Source organism: Taudactylus pleione, unplaced genomic scaffold (genome assembly GCF_031769625.1).
Source record: "Taudactylus pleione unplaced genomic scaffold, aTauple2 ptg000244l, whole genome shotgun sequence".
Taxonomy (NCBI): Eukaryota; Metazoa; Chordata; class Amphibia; order Anura; family Myobatrachidae; genus Taudactylus; species Taudactylus pleione.
The window spans coordinates 7,515,995-7,533,235 of NW_028284646.1; the positions used below are offsets into that span (position 1 = coordinate 7,515,995).

At 38.3% G+C, this 17,241-nt stretch overlaps 1 protein-coding gene across 1 annotated transcript in view; it reads left to right on the forward strand.

Moving 5' to 3' along the window:
* The window catches only part of CSMD1 (CUB and Sushi multiple domains 1), a 1,974,400-nt gene that overhangs the window by 1,766,606 nt on the left and 190,553 nt on the right, over positions 1 to 17,241 (forward strand). The window contains exon 50 of the mRNA XM_088479751.1: positions 6,372 to 6,557. Coding sequence (XP_088335877.1) covers positions 6,372 to 6,557 — 186 coding nt within the window. The remainder of the gene's footprint in view (positions 1 to 6,371; positions 6,558 to 17,241) is intronic.

The following is a 17,241-nucleotide window of genomic DNA, read 5'->3' on the forward strand; positions in this document are numbered from 1 at the left end:
TATACAGTATATATATATATATATATACACACATATATATGCATGTGTTTACATTGACAAAGGGGTGTGTGTACCCCAAAATATCAGCTATGAAGTAATTGAATACAATATTTGCTTGATTTATTAACAACAAATGTCGCTGTCTGTTTGTATTGGACTCTACATTACACCTCTGAAGAGGGCAACATTGGTTGTTGTTTGGATCATGGGATGCCAGGCTATTGACAGCTATATTATATTCACCTCAATTGTGAACTTTGTATGATATTACATTTATTGACTGCAACATAAAGTGTTTGATAGGTGTACCAATATCAAAATAATGATTGTACCTGAAATACTGGCATTTATTAAGGGTAACAGTTGTTGCCAGGCTTGTAATTTTCTAATTCATATGATAGAATTTTGAGCTTCAAATCTTATACATATGCAGTGAAAAAAAATGTTTGCCTGATCTGTATCCAATGCTATGTACAGTATGCGGACAACTGTGATAACTCAGGTGGGTGTCTTAGTACAAGTCCTGGCTGCTTAAAATTAGCATTTTTGGCACCTCCACAGCTATGAAAATTGCAGCTGCATTAGCATACAACTCTGAATTAGGCTCAATAACACAATATTTGTATTATTTACTTTGCATTGTTTTTTATTGGTGTAGAAAATGAAGGCAACACAAATTGTTCATTTTTACTGTCAAAAAATGTCTCGACAATAATATATTGTGCATGAAAATGTTTTAATTGGTTAAGATTAATTCTGAGCTACAGTAAATTACATTATTCCTCATCTGTCAGTGACCTGAAATGTACTTAGGATGAAGTGCTTGAAGACTCATACTAATTGAAAGGGGTCTCTGAAAGAATTTTCAAGATATGACTATCCAACCGCCTTTGAAATAATAAAATCTCTTTATATAAAATTAAGCTAGTGAATAGACAAATCTGTTTTGGTGTTATAGCAAATTTTATGGCAAAAAAAACATTGAAAACAATGGAAGGAAAAACAAGGGTTGGGTGGGGGATGAATTTAAAGCAGATGCATTCATAAAAATACAAAATATTTTGATTCAATAAAATATACTCTTAAGCATAATTTAAAAAAAAAGAATTGCGAAATAATATACTGTATGTATGGATAAGTATGTATAGATAAAAAGTTGCCCTATTAACATGGGGAGAATCATGTAACATTTTGAGTTTCTTTGTCAGGATTTCAGAATGTATAAGGGTAATTTATATATATATATATATATATATATATATATAGCAAAATGTCACAAATCTGCACACTCATACATAGATGTAAAAATACTGGTGCTGGACTAACCGTGTTTAACATAAATCAAAAGTCCAAAAAGAGACAGTTCGCACTCATAGTTCAATGCAGCGCCCCTGGAAGAAGGTGCTTGTTAGCACCGAAACGGCTGTCGGGCGTATAGCCGCCGGTCCTCTGCCACAGACTCTCTCATGATGAATTTATGATAAGTACTCTGTCTCTATTTCAATTTTTTGCACTAAGGCACTTTAAGATCTGTTGGCAACTTTACATGGTGATATGGACCATTAAATATTATCAAGTTTTGCATTGAACTTTGAGTGCGGACTGTCTCTTTTTGGACTTTTGATTTATATATATATATATTGTTTTGTATGGACCCATACTCTGCTGATCACCACTGGAGCCACCTGATGATCCTGGCAGTGTTGCATATTCAATGGGGAATGGGAAACATAGTACAGATTAGGCTATGGGGATGAGGAGGCACATTACAGGCAGTACTATTGGATGGGGGGGAGGATCATTACGGCTATATTGATTGTGGTATGAGTGAGGAGAGAAGGGGAAAGTCTGGGGGGAAAAAGGTAGATCTGAGCTTCATCCATATGTAGATTATATTGGAGGCCAAAGCAGCTGATGAGGATATACAGAGTGAGAATAGGTCTTGGTCTAAGTACAGGACTTTGGTGGACACCTACTGGTAGAGGAAGTGGGGGACAGGGAGTATTGAGAGGGTACAGAGAAATAACAGTCTGAGAGGTAGGAGGACAGCCCTGAAAGGGCAGTATTATACAGTTCAAGTGAGTGAAGGTTTTGCAGGGGGAGAGGGTGGTCCACACTGTCAAAAGCAGCAGAGAAGTTGAAAAGAATGAGCAAGGAGTACTGGAGCCTGGATTTGCTATAATTTGACTTTAGCAAGGGCAGTTTCTGTGGACTTAAAAGGACAAAAACTAGACTGAAATGGGTCAAGCAGGGAGTGGGGGGAAATATATATAGTGAGGTGGTTGTAGACAATCTGCTGAAGAATATTTGAGACAAATGGGAGGAGAGAGATGGGGCAGTAATTAAAGAGAGTGCCAGTATCCAGGGTGGGTTTTTAAGAGTGTCGAGACATAAGCATGCTTGAATTCGGAGAGGATAGCAATGGGAAAGATAGGAACGGGAGAGAGGGAGAAGAGGAGGTGGGAGGGGATGGAGTCAAGGGTGAAGGTGGAAGGGTGGGAGGACAGCTGCACAAAGGAGAACAGGTTTGAAGAGGTGAACAGCGTGAACCTTGAATATACTGTAGAGACTGAATTGGATGGTTCAGAGGGTATGAGTTGGTAGGAGCAGAGGATAGAAGGACCCCTACAACAACACAATGGTGACCACAAGGGTAGGGTGTGTAAGAGAATGTGAAGTCCCCAGAGGAGAAGGCATGGAGGTTGTGTGTTGTGTCTGTGGGCCTGATTCAGATATGGATGATTTTGCACAGAGGATGTGTTTTTTGGTTGTGAATGAAATAGATGGATCAATGTCCAGTAGAAGTTCTTCAAATGTATCTTATAGGAACACCAGATATGAAAAGTTATCCTGTACTAGAGGAATGTCCTCAGCCCTGTACTATGTAAAATATTAAGCCCCAAATGTACCATTATTCTACCTATCATATTGTATGATATATGTTTGCAGATGTTTTTAATTGCCGGACAGAGAGCCCTTGGTGCACATAGACGTTACAGCAATAAACTCAGTAAGCCTAATATGTTAACAGCCAGCTGCCTTGCTATAAAATGTATTACTGACAAGTGCAGAGCAGCCAGGCTGTTGTAACACTGAATCAGCAGTGGCAGTCTGCAAGCACGGTAGTTGTGAAAGGATACAAACGTGATACATTGTAAAAGTGACAATCCAACAAATTGCAATACTATATCTGTGGTTATGGGAAATTACTGTTGCAGATTACAAGCATGCTATCTATAAAACAAGTTGATACTAACAAGTTCTATGCTATTTAACTAACCTGCATCTAAATGAAAATATTGTACCTTTATGCAGGATAATAAAAATTTTGATTAATAACCTCTGCATTCACACTATATAACACTTACTGGTTTTGAATAACAATATATCAGTAACTGAACAACAATTGTGATATATACAGTATATCAATAACAATATCCAGTATATTGCCTCATTATTTCCGCAAGATAATTATAATTTTAGGGAATATTAGAAATACATGGTACAGGCTAATTAAATTAATCCAAAACAGGCACAAACACACAGTGGGACATTCCGTTTTTTATATACACTTACTTCTACTTTCTGCACTTTACTATCACTGCTTAAAAATGTGCTCCCAATACAGACTTCTTCTCTCTTTTTTCTGATTGTTATAATCCCAGGTCTATGGTAGCACCCTCTATCCTATGAAGACAAATGCACGATAATTTACAAATATTTAGGGGTATTCTCTTACCAATACTAATCTATTTTTCTGTGCAATAGAATCCTTTTTCTTTATCAGTAGAGGAACAAGACACACATCATCTACTGCTGACATGTTTCAACTCTCTGGGGCTTTTTGTCAGCCTTTTCAAAAAACCCAAGAGGGTTAAAACTCATCGGTGGTAGATGTTGCGAGTGTCTTGTTCCTCCACTGGGAAGGTAGTGCAAATTTACCAATTTGTGGTGGATGTGATTCCTGCATTAGACAACAGTAAGACCATGTCAGTCTGTTGGTCTGTGGGGAAAAGTGGGTGATTTCACAGGGGGGGCAAGGGGAGGGGCAATCAGAGAGGTGGAAGTTGATCTAGTCCCGACTAAAAAGCATTTTCACTGTGGGGACCAACTGGGTGGTGCAAGGTTGGTATATGACTGGAAGCCAGGGGATGTGTGAAAGCGTGCCTTCAGTCACCATGTCAGACTCTAGATCAACCCAACGCTTAGTAAATGAGGGGAAGTGCCAGGCTAAGGTGTGTGGCATTGGAGTATCTGTAAAAGATGGATAGGTTTAGGCCTCTGACAAACCTTGGGTTAGAAATCAGGTATTTGCTCAGATGGGGCTTTTTGTGGTTCCATACAAAACATGAACAGGAAGATTGAAATGATTGAAGCAAGCAATGGGCACAGGTATTGGTAATATTTGAAAGAGCTACAGGACTCTCGGAAGGATATACATTTTTGCTGCATTGAAATGCAATGCTTTTGCCAAAGCAAGAGCTCATTTTTAATTTGAGAAGCATAATTAGCATTATACAGTTGGGAATGTGATTTAGCAATGTGAATGCCAAGATATTTGAATGCAGTGATATGCCATTGAAAATAAAAGTTAAGTTTGAGTAGCCTTTTGAGAGAATAGAGAGATGGAAGTGGATTTCCTATGATTTGGAGTATTTGATTTTGCAGCTGGAGATTTTCATATAACTCCCTAAATAGCTTAGGGAGATAGGTGAAAGGTTTTCAAGAGCGTGAGAAGGACATTGTCCTCAAAAAGGAATACTTTGTAGGGAGAATCCTTGATGGTAATGCTGGAAATGTCTGGGTTTTATCAGATCTGTGAGGTTAAGGGTTCAATGACCTTGCCTGTTACTATTAGCAATAAGCAATAGTGAAACTGTCAGAGAGCATTCCACCAGCCAGGACAGAGGCAGAACAGTTATGATAAAGAGTCAGTATGGTTTGCAAGAGTTTACCTGTAAAGCCAAATTTCAGTAGTTGAATCATAAATGGACAGGCTATCCTGTCAAAGGCTTTCTCCATATCCAAGACAAGCACAAGAGAAGGGATTTAAAACTGACCAATTTTTGGTTTTATGTTCCAGTACAAAAATTACAATACAGCATTATTGGGAAAGAAATTTTGCAAAGGATACATTTTTTTCATAGCTAATATGCCCCCATTCCAATCAGTTTCCTTCATGGTTCGCTACTAGATCACCTTCTTTTCTTCTTCTACATATCTTCCATCATTTATGAGATCCTCCAGTGTTCAATGCATCTGTATGCCGTAGACTCCTATAGTTACCTCTCTTTCATTGATAATATCTCTTCTGTTCAATCATATATCACCAGCTGTCTATAGGCCATCTCCTCTTTGATGACTCTCGCTCATCTACAAAACCCCCAACCATTCTTCTCCTCCCTATATCTCCAGCCTCATACTCATCACTCACTTTGCTCTGCCAGTGACTGTTTTTTACTTTCTCCTTGATCACCTCTTTCCACTAACCCTTTCTGGATTTCTCCTGTGCCACATACAACCTCTGGAAAAGCCTCCCACGCTCACTTAGACTTTCATCTAGCCTTCAAACATGCATTTAAAGCTCATCACTCCATCAAGCTTACCAACCTTCTTCCTTACTTTTCAGCCTCTGTAATCCCTAGCTTTGTGCCACTCTAAAAATGCATAAAACTACTGCTAAGGTCAGTTGTTGTAAAAAGTGATTAGAGGTGGGAAGAGCCAACACTGCTATATTTTTTAACTCACTTAACATAAGTTGCTGGTTGTCTTAGAAGACAAGTATAATAAAAGTTGATGCAAAGAAAGTTTAATATGTGTTTTATTTCTAAAATGAATAACATAATCAGCACCTGTCATTTTACAGGCTGTGTTTGAAAATGACGGTTATGAGCTGATTGGTTGGTAGTTTATCTCTCTCCACTTTATCTCCATCCAAGGCTTAGTATATCTCCCCCTCTTGTACATATGAGTGTAATTTTGTTGGTAAATAATATAAAAAAGTATACAACTCATTCTTGGCACTGAATGGGTTAAAAGGATTCCATGAACTCAATTTAAAAATAAGAAGACATTTACATAATATGCCACTTTATATTACAGTAGTTTATTATTTTGTAAAATGAGAATAGAAAACTAGTGTATTTACATATATAAGTAGCCAACATACTAAAATATTACTGAGTGAAATATAGGAAAAATGACCTTTAAATTTAATTACATATGAATGGAAAATCTCTTTGTGTTGATGGTTTTCACTGGCAAGCAATATGCAGTCTCCAAGTACTAGGCATTTAATAATATTTAGATGAATGTATATTTTTTCATAAAACATAATGCAAAAAACACGCCACATTTATTTGTGTTTTCAGCTATATCCTGTGGAGTTGCCCAGCCACCTGGAAATGGTTCTGTTTCTGGAAATGAGTTTACTTTAGGAAGCAAAGTGATATATGAATGTAATGAAGGCTACAGATTACAATCTACTCAACAATCAACAGCAGTATGTCAAGAAGATGGATCATGGAGTAATGTAGGCAAACCACCTGTTTGTCAGCGTAAGTGTTACAGAATGTTCTGTTTTTCAATAATCAAATTGCTTGTCATATATTCAGGATTCATTTGATGAGTTTCTATAAAGCTAGTCAAATGTAAAGGAAGACTGCTCCCTATTCAAAAAGCACAAGTGCTTTATTTAAATTGTTACTTTAGTAGGAGTGACAATAACAATGGAAGCAAGTGCTACTGCAAATAATGCACAGTAAAATTTGCTTTAACATTTTATAAACAGGTTCATACTGTATGTGTAATGCTTTTTATCTATACTGTAAGTAAATTCATTATTGCTTCATTATTATTTCTTTCATTGCTTTAGACGTGAATCCTGATAGTATATTCATAGCAGTGAACTACATTTGTCACTTACAAGATGGAAAATACTCACATGATGTGAATAAAAAAGCTTCAGTGTATAGTGTATTCTAGGTTAGGCTAAACCTACACAGGTTTGGGGATGTCAAAGAGACGGCACTACTCAGTGGTCCCCACAAGAAGAAGATATAAGCAAGTTAGGTATTAAAAAATAATGCAAATGAATGCAATATTTTAAAGTATTGACATATATTTTTATTAGATGAATCAAATGTAAAAGATGAAAACAATTCACTTATAAAATGTCCAAACATGTAAAAGGCTGAAAACCTTCCATTTGGTAGGTGATATAGGCTAAAAGGCAATAGCAACAACAAAATGTACTTCCCTTCTGATGGGATATTATAAAACAAAGTAAAACAGATACCCAAGAAATGGCCAATAATAAATTATAAAATTGTTCAATGGCACATATGTCTTGTAAAAGATAAAAAAATTTGAAGATGAATGGTATCCTACCAATCTGGCTGATATGGAGCCGTAGGTATGAAAATGTAGAGTACCCGGGTATATCCTACATTGGCTCCAGGACTTTAACCCAGTGGGGGGTATCCAATGATGGTGAATTATTCATTCTTCAAATAGGCACAGGTGTAGACTACCATTCATCTTCAGATTTTTTATTTTTTACAAGACATATGTGCCATTGAACAGTTTTATCATTTATTATTGGCCATTTCTCGTGTATTTGTTTTACTTTGTTTTATAATATCCCCTCAGAAGGGAAGTACATTATGTTGCTATTGCCTTTTAGCCTATGTCAACTCCCAATTGGAAGGTTTTCAGCCTTTTACATGTTTGGACATTTTATAAGTGAATTGTTTTAATATTTTACACTCGATTCATCTAATAAATATATATGTCAATACTTTAAAATATTGCATTCATTTGCATTATTTTTTAATACCAAATTTGCTTATATCTTCTTCGAGTGGGGAACACTAAGTAGTGCCATCTCTTTGACATCCCCAAACTTGTATATCCTCACAATAGAGTTTCACTAGGGAAACTCAGGTCATAGAGGGCTTGCTCATACTCAGTAGAAGCACCCAGTTGTACCACACCATAACTTTTTTTAAACCTGCACAGGGTTTGCTCTGGATTATAATATCCAGGGCACAGTGCATATTATTACATAATAGGCCTCAAACAAAAGACTACAAATGGGTGACCACTCCTGAATCAGGGCATTGATACATACTTAGTGTAGTACAATCTAGCTAAAGTTTTAGTTTTGTTAATTGCATGACTGTAATGTTGTGAACATTTCTGAAAATGTAACTTTGAGTTAGTAGTTTTAAAATCTTTTGGATGCCACAAAACCCTCTACTGGGCGGTGGAAGCATCAAAAACTCTGACTGTGATCTGCCTGCCCCATCATCAGAATCTGTATTATAGTTGCTTAGCAGATTCTACCTTTACAGGTACATATACTAAGTATATGATCTAAAGAATCTTAAAATATTTTTTTTTATTTGTCATTTGGTATATTTTATATTATTTTCCTGGATTCTAACATTTGCAAAGTAAAGAAACTAGTGGGTGTGGAGGGGAGGATTTGCCAGTGATGAAGTCACTAAAGGAGCATTTTGATAGACAGGAAGTGAACCAAGAATGAACTGTGTCACAAAAGCCAATGGAGTGAAGGATGTGCAGCACAAGAGGTATTAGTAGCTAATTGATGTCTTTTGTGGGTGCTAATGATTTTAGGGGCAGAATCTGGACCATAGAGACTCAAAAATGGTGTTCTACAAGTTGCTCAAGCAGTTAGGAAGCAATGTTAATGAGAGAATTAGGGCTGTAGTTGAGAGAGACTAGGTCAAGAGATGGTGTATTTTATTATTAGTGACATGAGCACATGTATATGTGGAGAGACAGGTTAAAGAGATGAGCTAGAGGTGAACGTGCAGTGCTTGGCAATTGTAAGGGAATTCAGGTAAGATGCAACATTTCCTCCGATAGCTCTATGAAAAGCAGGAACACTTTGCAGGTAACATGACTGTTTGTGTCATTGTATCACTGTATCATCTTCATCACAGCTTCTAAAAGACCAGAAAAGTGAGGCAAAATTTCTGTAAACTAGGGATGTGCAGGCTCGGATAGGTTCGAGTTTGCACGCCGAGTTCGCATTTTTCCCTCCAAAAAACAGGACTCAGAAAGAGGCAAAACGTCATCTTGCATGGACAAGCATCATCATTCCTGGACTTTTGTCCATGTTTGTCCATGCAGATTAACACTGTAAAAGATGTTTCCTTAATTAAAATTATTTGACATACAGTATCAAGAAATGTAACTCAATCACCAAGACAAATGGCAACATTTTTGGAGGTGGTGAACCATCAACTCTGGAATGCAGTAAATAGCCCACTGCCCTAACTGAGCCACTAACAAGTCAGTTCCAAACAGACAGATACGTAATTTGTGGCATCCTACTTATATGGCCAGATTGGTCATTGATCATATCATTTATACTCTGGTTAGTTCTGCACATGCTTGGGTAATTTACATGTGTTCTAAGAAAATGTGTGGAATGAGAGTACAGATGTGTCCTCATACACTTTGGCTTCAGTTGCACCAAAAAGCCCATCTCAGCATGGCAGGTCTTGGACAACTCAATCGTGCCAAGCATCTTTCCTCCTGAAAATATGCTTCTTATTCACATAAAACAACTGGGAGTGACAGAACTACTTCTCTAGATTACACTGATCAACTTGTGTGTGACATTTTTACATCTGTGTGCAAATGAGTCTGAATTTGTATACAAAGTGAGATGCTGCCATTGCTGCAGCTTTTTCTCATGTCAAGTTCTGTTGTGCTTCATCTATGACTTTGTATGTGCATCACTGCTACAATAAACTGTAATTGGTATTTCGCTGCACATCTAAAGCAAATAAGATGGAAAATGTAAAGAATAATAAGGTACGCTACACCGTTCAGTGCGGCTCAGTCACGTCAGGCATCTTGTGTCATATGGCATACTGTTGCTAGATGTATAAGGACACATCTGTATGTCAAACAAATGTGTGCATTAACAGTGCCCAGAGAAAATGTGTTCTGCAACTTCAGAAAATAGATGGTAGCTATTATTCTGTATTACTGTACACATAGCTAGAAGCCTATAGGCATATTATAAGCATCACTACACACACACTGCTTACACTGTGTAGAGAGACACTTAAGTTACCTCCCCATGTGAGGGCTCTCTGAAGTATGTCTCCACCCATACCGGCCCTTTTGATATTTCTTGTCTAAACCCTTCATGCAAGTATCTGCTCAGTCCACTTCACACCTGTGTGTACGGAATGGGTATGAAGTCCCGGCTGCTGAATACCCACCAGTTCATATCCCAATGCCAGCAGCCCGAAGGGAGAGGGATAACATCCCAACAGGGTAGGTAAGTACCCTATCCCTATCCCTCTCCCCCCTAACCCTCCCTTAGTAGTGCCTAACCCTAACCTCCCCCCCTAGTGCCTAACCCTAATCTCTCCTGGGGGTGCCTAACCCTAATCCCTCCTTACTGCACCTAAACCTAACCCTCCCGGGGGAGTTCCTAACCCTTACCTCCCCCCAAGGGTGCCTAACCCTGACCCCCCCTCTGGGGGTGCTTAATCCTAACCTCTCCCCAAAACCTAACCCTAACCCCGCTACACTCCCTAAACCTAACCATCCCCCCTGCAGCTAATGCTAAGGGCATCCCGGGCTTACCTCGTTTGGTCCAGCGTATTTCGACATTCTGGCATTGGGATTAAGATAGGCGTCGGTATTTCGACACCTATATTAAGTCCCTTGTTGGGATTTGGGTGTTGTTATTGAGACTGGCGGTGCATAACTACATCCCGTTTGTATAATATATATATATATATATATACCAATGTAGCTGGTGGCACTCACGGCGACTCCTTAATGATGTGAAACAACTCTCGGTTGTAGATCAATGTTTCATGATTTTAATTCATTTAATCAGCGTTAAGTCCTGATGAAATTAATTAAAATTCATGAAACGTTGATCTACAACCGAGAGTTGTTTCACATCATTAAGGAGTCGCCATGAGTGCCACCAGCTACATTGGTATATTTGTTTCTGCATCCAGCAGTCACTTGGAGGGCACCGGCGCTGTAATCACAACGGAGATTGGTAGTGCCATCACAGCTGCTACATATATATATATATATATATATATATAAACCTCCAAAGGTGTGGCACTTTGGTATGACCATTTCTAATACTCTCCATGTGGTTAGAATATATCTGGTCTACCATATTGTGGGTGTGCAAAATATTATGGTTCTTGTGAGCTGGATATCAGTGTTATTGGTGTACATATTATAACTTGTTTTTTAATTTATCCCACTGTTTTCATGGTCTAACACCACAATAATTCAACACAGGGCCACCATCAGGGGAGGTCTGCTGGGACTGGAGTCCAGGGCATGGACAGAATAGGGGGCTGCCCCTACTTCTACCAGGAGCTCAGAACAGCTCCCTGAGCTCTCCTCAGTGACTAAACCAGGCCCACAGCCCCTGGATCCCCTGTGTCGGCCAATTCTACTGGTCATGTGACATGGTCATGTACAGTGCAATCACATTTTTTTTTAATGTGGCTCCCATGACATTATTATGTCACGCTGCACCGCTGAAAGGAACCGTGAGATGAAGAGGACCAGGTGCCAGCTGGTAGGCAGAATAAGGTAAGTGAGTGATGCTGGGGCTGGCTGGAGTCACACAGGTTGGGGCTGGCTGGAGACACATAGGCTGGCACTGGCTGGAGACACACAGGCTGGGGCTGGGTGGAGACACACAGCCTGGTGCTGGCTGGAGACACAGGCTGGTGCTGGCTGGAGACACACAGGCTGGGGCTGGCTGGAGATACACAGCCTGGGGCTGGCTGGGGATGGCTGGAGACACATAGGCTGGTGGTGGCTGGAGACACACAGGATGGGGCTGGCTGGGGCTGGCTGGAGACACATAGGCTGGTGCTGGCTGGAGACAAACAGGATGGGGCTGGCTGAAGACACATAGGCTGGGGCTGGCTGGAGACACAGGCTGGGGCTGGGGACAGAAGGGGTGCTGGCTGGGGAGACAGAAGAGGGGCTGGCTGGAGAGACAGAAGGGGGATGGCTGGAGCTGGAGAGGCACTGCAGGGCTGGAGTTGCAGAAACACATGGGGTGTTGGGGGGCCCTGCCTATTTTGTCAGTCCTGCACCCCACATTTTCTGATGGCAGTCTTGGTCTAACAACAACATTATGTATTAGTGAAACTGGTTAGATCTTCTTTCTTAGACAAAATAAGTTGTGACAAAATATTTCTCCCAGCAACAGACAGCTTATTACCATTCCTAATTATTTTATCAGGTGATCGATCAGACTCACTAACTCCTGTGTTCGTATTGAACTTGCAATACTGTAAAAGCTGAAATGCCTTTAAAGGAGATATTTATCATTGTTATTTTCTGAAGCTTCAGTGATCAGAGTTTTACTGAAAGGAAAGACAATTACATGGCCTTGACAGTTTAATTTAGTTCTCACTATTAAAGGAAGGTTTAGCGGGGGATTTGAACATTTATATTGATTAAAGGCCTTATATTATGATAGTATCTTGGGAACAACTAATTAATATATCCAGGGTCTGTTTCTGGTTTACACAAACATGACATTGAATTGCTTTGAAGCCATAGTTTGAGGATTTGTTTTAATGATTTTAACTGTTTGTAAGATGTATGTGAATTATTTCTCTATATTGCAGTTAATTACTGTCAAACAGTAATGAAATGCTTAGTTAAAAATCAAATAGTATTCTATTCTTAGGGATTGGCTATTGGACTGTGCGCAATTATCTTTATACAGATTGCTGCCTCTTTCAGTTGTGTGTTTTTCCCTTTTTCTTCAGCCTATGTATTTTACAGTCACTTTACACTTGGGTGTTATTTTCATAAAGCAACTTAATCACAGCACAATATCCCTTTTTCTCTTTCTCCACGTGTGTGAACCTTATTACCACCACAATTCACCACTACGATGTCATTATGCATGAAGATGCCAGTTTTGTGAGCACAAACACTTTTTTTCTTGGCTGAAAGGTTGATTTCAGTGGTCTTTATATGAACAAGTTCCCACCTCCTCAAAGTGCTACACTGCATGGTTGGATTTTCAATGGAGAAATGTACAGACATCGCTGGTCGTTTTGACTTTTAACTGCCCGATTTGCTGACGATTACTGAGCAATTGCACGATTACAATTTTGTAATCTTACAATTGTTCAGTAATGACACGTAGTGGACACCCAGCATAAGAGGCACAAAAAGAGTTCAGCACAATTGTGCATATGATAAAGCAATGGATAGCTAATTATATCCCTTTGGCAGGTTGGTCACATTGTATTATGGTCCTTGCTTATCCGTTTACAGTTGTCAACTTCAGTGCCGTCTTTTACCTGAGTCTTGTATGGGCTTACAATATTAGGCGAAAGTATTCTTCACCAGTCAGTGGTCTACCCTAGAGAAACCTTGCAAAATGTGCCCTTCTTCATCTTATTAATGTCCTTTAAGGAACAAATAAATTATAGTATTACAAGTCCCCTGATACTTTTACTCTGCATTATCAATGTACTGCCTGTATTAACACTGATTATACATTCAGTTCCAGGTTTAGAGCTAAAGGTAAAATTGTGAGTAAATATATGTCCATAGACTTACTTTTATAGGACTTGATTTTAAGTTACATGTATCCTAGGATATGTTCAACTTTAAGCTTAGACACATCTGCACAAAAATGAAGTTGTCATCATCGACTTGCTAAAAAAAACATATCTATTCTTAACATACTGTATGTGTAGGTAAAAATTGGATACATCCCCTAAAGGACATGGTTTACTTTGTATATATGCTCCTACTGCACTAAACTTACAGTACATGTGAATGCCTGTGATACGCATGTACACATTATAATTGTTAATTATACATATTATAATTATACACAAATTGGATAGTGCAAATGGATTTAGGTCACCACCAAATCAGCTGTTAGTCGTTATAGACGTCTTTTAGAAGTTGGATATACCTGATATACCTATTTTTGTGGAATACAAATACATATTGCCATGCAGAACTTTCATGTCAGAATGGGTCTACATCTTAGCCTTGGGGCCCCTTCTACCTGGAGAGGTGGAAGGAGGGTGAACAAGTAAAAGTATACTAATGTTTAACTCTCTGGGGATGCAACATAATGAGACTTGAACACATCCGTAGATATGCATCTTAGAAAAATCATCCTTTCCTGTTGCTGTAGGCCAGTTGTAAAGATACATGATGATGTTGATACCAGTAGCAATATCTTGCTGCTGTTTGTTTCCTGACCCCTCCAGCTGTTAATACTGCATTTATTAGCATTACAGCTAAAGCAAAACCAAATCAAGGCCATATTTTCTAAGTGCTTGCCATTTCCATATTTACTAATGGAGGAAAGACATTTGGAGAAATTTGAAGGTTGTGCTATCAGAATGCTCATAAAACAGCAGCACATTGCAACAACAACATCTTTCATTTTGCCTTGCATAACCATACAGTAGGTTGTGTAGACAAAAGAGCAAAGTTGCTCTACCAATATTCAGGTGATATGTGCAGCTGCACATCGCAGACGAACATCACTGGAATTGAATCAGTCCCATAAAACAGTAAACAACAGATGTTAATATTTGATTACACTTTATATGAAAAAATTGATTGGATTTACTAATAACACTGTGAAGACGCTTCATACATTGTATTGTATATGAATAAGTTTTGTATATCTGTACGCTACTGTGGGATCTAAGTAAGTTTGTTTATATGCCTGATACTGAAATATTGTAGTTTTTGAGTTGGACAAATCTACATGATATATTAGATTCAACATTCAGATGTAAATATGCTTTTTATCACAGAATACGCGTCTACTCAAAAATCAAATGCAGAAAATACATGAGTTTCTAAAGATATTAAGGGGCCTATTTATCAATCTTTTTACTACTAAAATAATGTGAAAACTGGTGTTTTCATTCCCTGTTCACTTTATTTTAGTATCACCTAAAGGTATCAAAGGACTTTTGGAGGAGTTCTATTAAAAAACTCCTATGTGCTCTTAAATTCACATTGTATTCAAATGCAGATTGCATTTCCCATATTTGTAATAGGTAATTTGATCTGTTCAGATTTACTATAGGCAAATTGAAAAAGAAATATCTCACAAAATTAACGCCATCTTCAGAGGGCATTATTGAGGCTTCCATCCGTTCTTCAGTTGGGAGAGAGGGATATTTGGACATCCCTCCTCCATTCACCTTCTCAGCTATGCCTCACATATCACAGGCACAGCTGAGCTGACATCTGTCATGAGCTGCTTGCAGCTCACCTATTTATCATAGGGGTCACTGGGGCACAGTAGAGCAGGAGAAAGTTAGACTTTTTTTATATATCTATATATTTAAAAACAAATGTCCTGACTGACTGATTTACTGACTTACTGACTCAATAATGCCCATCCCAAACCCCTGGACTAGAAACATGAAGATCAGGGAGTATATGCCTTCCATACCGTAGGTACCCACTAAGCAGGGATTTTTTTAAACTTGACTCCTAAAAGGGTGAAAACTGAAAAGGTTAAATGTTTCCTCCCCCTGTGCAATGTCCTGACTGACTGACTCATCAATGCTCATAGCAAACCCAATATTCAAATAGGGGAGCCACACCAACTGCCAGTGATGTTTAGCAGAAGTTGGGGTGGCAGTTGGTGTAGCTCCCCTTATTTAAATATTGGACTGTACTGCAGCCCCATCTCTGGATGCACCACTGCTAATGATTAAACACTAATTTTTTTCCATTTGGATACTTCACTTGTTTTGTATTTCCATTGTATAAAATTAACTAAACCACAAACTCGGTCCCAGCACCTCAATGTTGATACATCCCTGCAAATATTGAATATCACAATACTATGGGGTCTACGTGTCAATGCAGTGCAGAGCATTCCTATTTTTCCTATATATTTTATACAGATGATAATAATAATAATAATAATAATAATAATAATAATAATAATAATAATAATAATAACATACATAAAGTAAATGACCCCTTATGTATATTGCCTATTTTTCCTACATATTTTATACAGATGATGATAATAATAATAATAATAATAATAATAATAATAATAATAATAATAATAATAATAGTAACATACATAAAGTAAATGACCCCTTATGTCTATTGTGGCAAGACCAGATATATTAATTATCTAATTCATTGGAGAGTTTTGTGTGCAATTTAAAGATATTACAATGCAGTGTTATGATATACAAAATATAAAGGAATCCAGATTGTATTTCAAATATGCTCGGATGCCCCTTAGATACATTACAGAAATATCAAATAAACATCATCTGGTGTACTGTAGATTCATTTTGCGGATTCAGCATCTGAATAAACCTGATAATGGATCATAAGTTTCATTTCGTTATATAGGCATAATGTTGTTGTGTGTCAGCATTGCATGAGGAGGATAAGCAACAACAGTTTTTCCTGTAACAAATAACTCACTGACTTTCTGTCTTGGCTTTAAGAATAAAGTATTTCATTTCTGTTTCCTTTTGTACATAGTTCTTTCAAATGCTGATTTGCTGACTTCTGAACTGCTATCTATTTATATCGACATTCTCATCCAAGATGAAATGGTTGCCATCAACATAAGATGTTGGCATCTACATAAAAACTTCATTGATTTAGACAGCTATTTCAAAGTAATCAAATTTTTATGTAATTATTGTCTTACTAATATATATATATATATATATATATATATATATGAGATCTGTCTAAAAAGTTCGGTGAATATGTCTGATATATCTGCATGCAACACTTGCAACAAGGTCGATCTTTCTGACATGCATGGTCGTGTCTGGACCTGCCCCCAGTCAGGGTTTGCCCGAGGCTGCCACCGCACTGCCGTTGCAGTCATTTCAACAGAGTGTCCCAAGCAGTGTGCCCCGAACAGCAATGGAGCTCGTCTTCCACCGATTCCTTGCCACTGTGAAAGCGTACAAACCAATCATACAAACATATTTTCTACTCACAGCATCCTGCCTGTACACTTTCACCAACATTTTGTGCTACTCCATCGCCGATTAACCCAATTTGAAGCAGAATTTAATGTTGCTCCATTGCTGTTCGATGCACACTACTCGCTGAAATTAATGCAATGGCAGTGTGGTGGCGGCCTTGGGCAAACCACGACTGGGGGGCAGGTCCAGACATGTGCATGTCAGCATGCATGAGCGA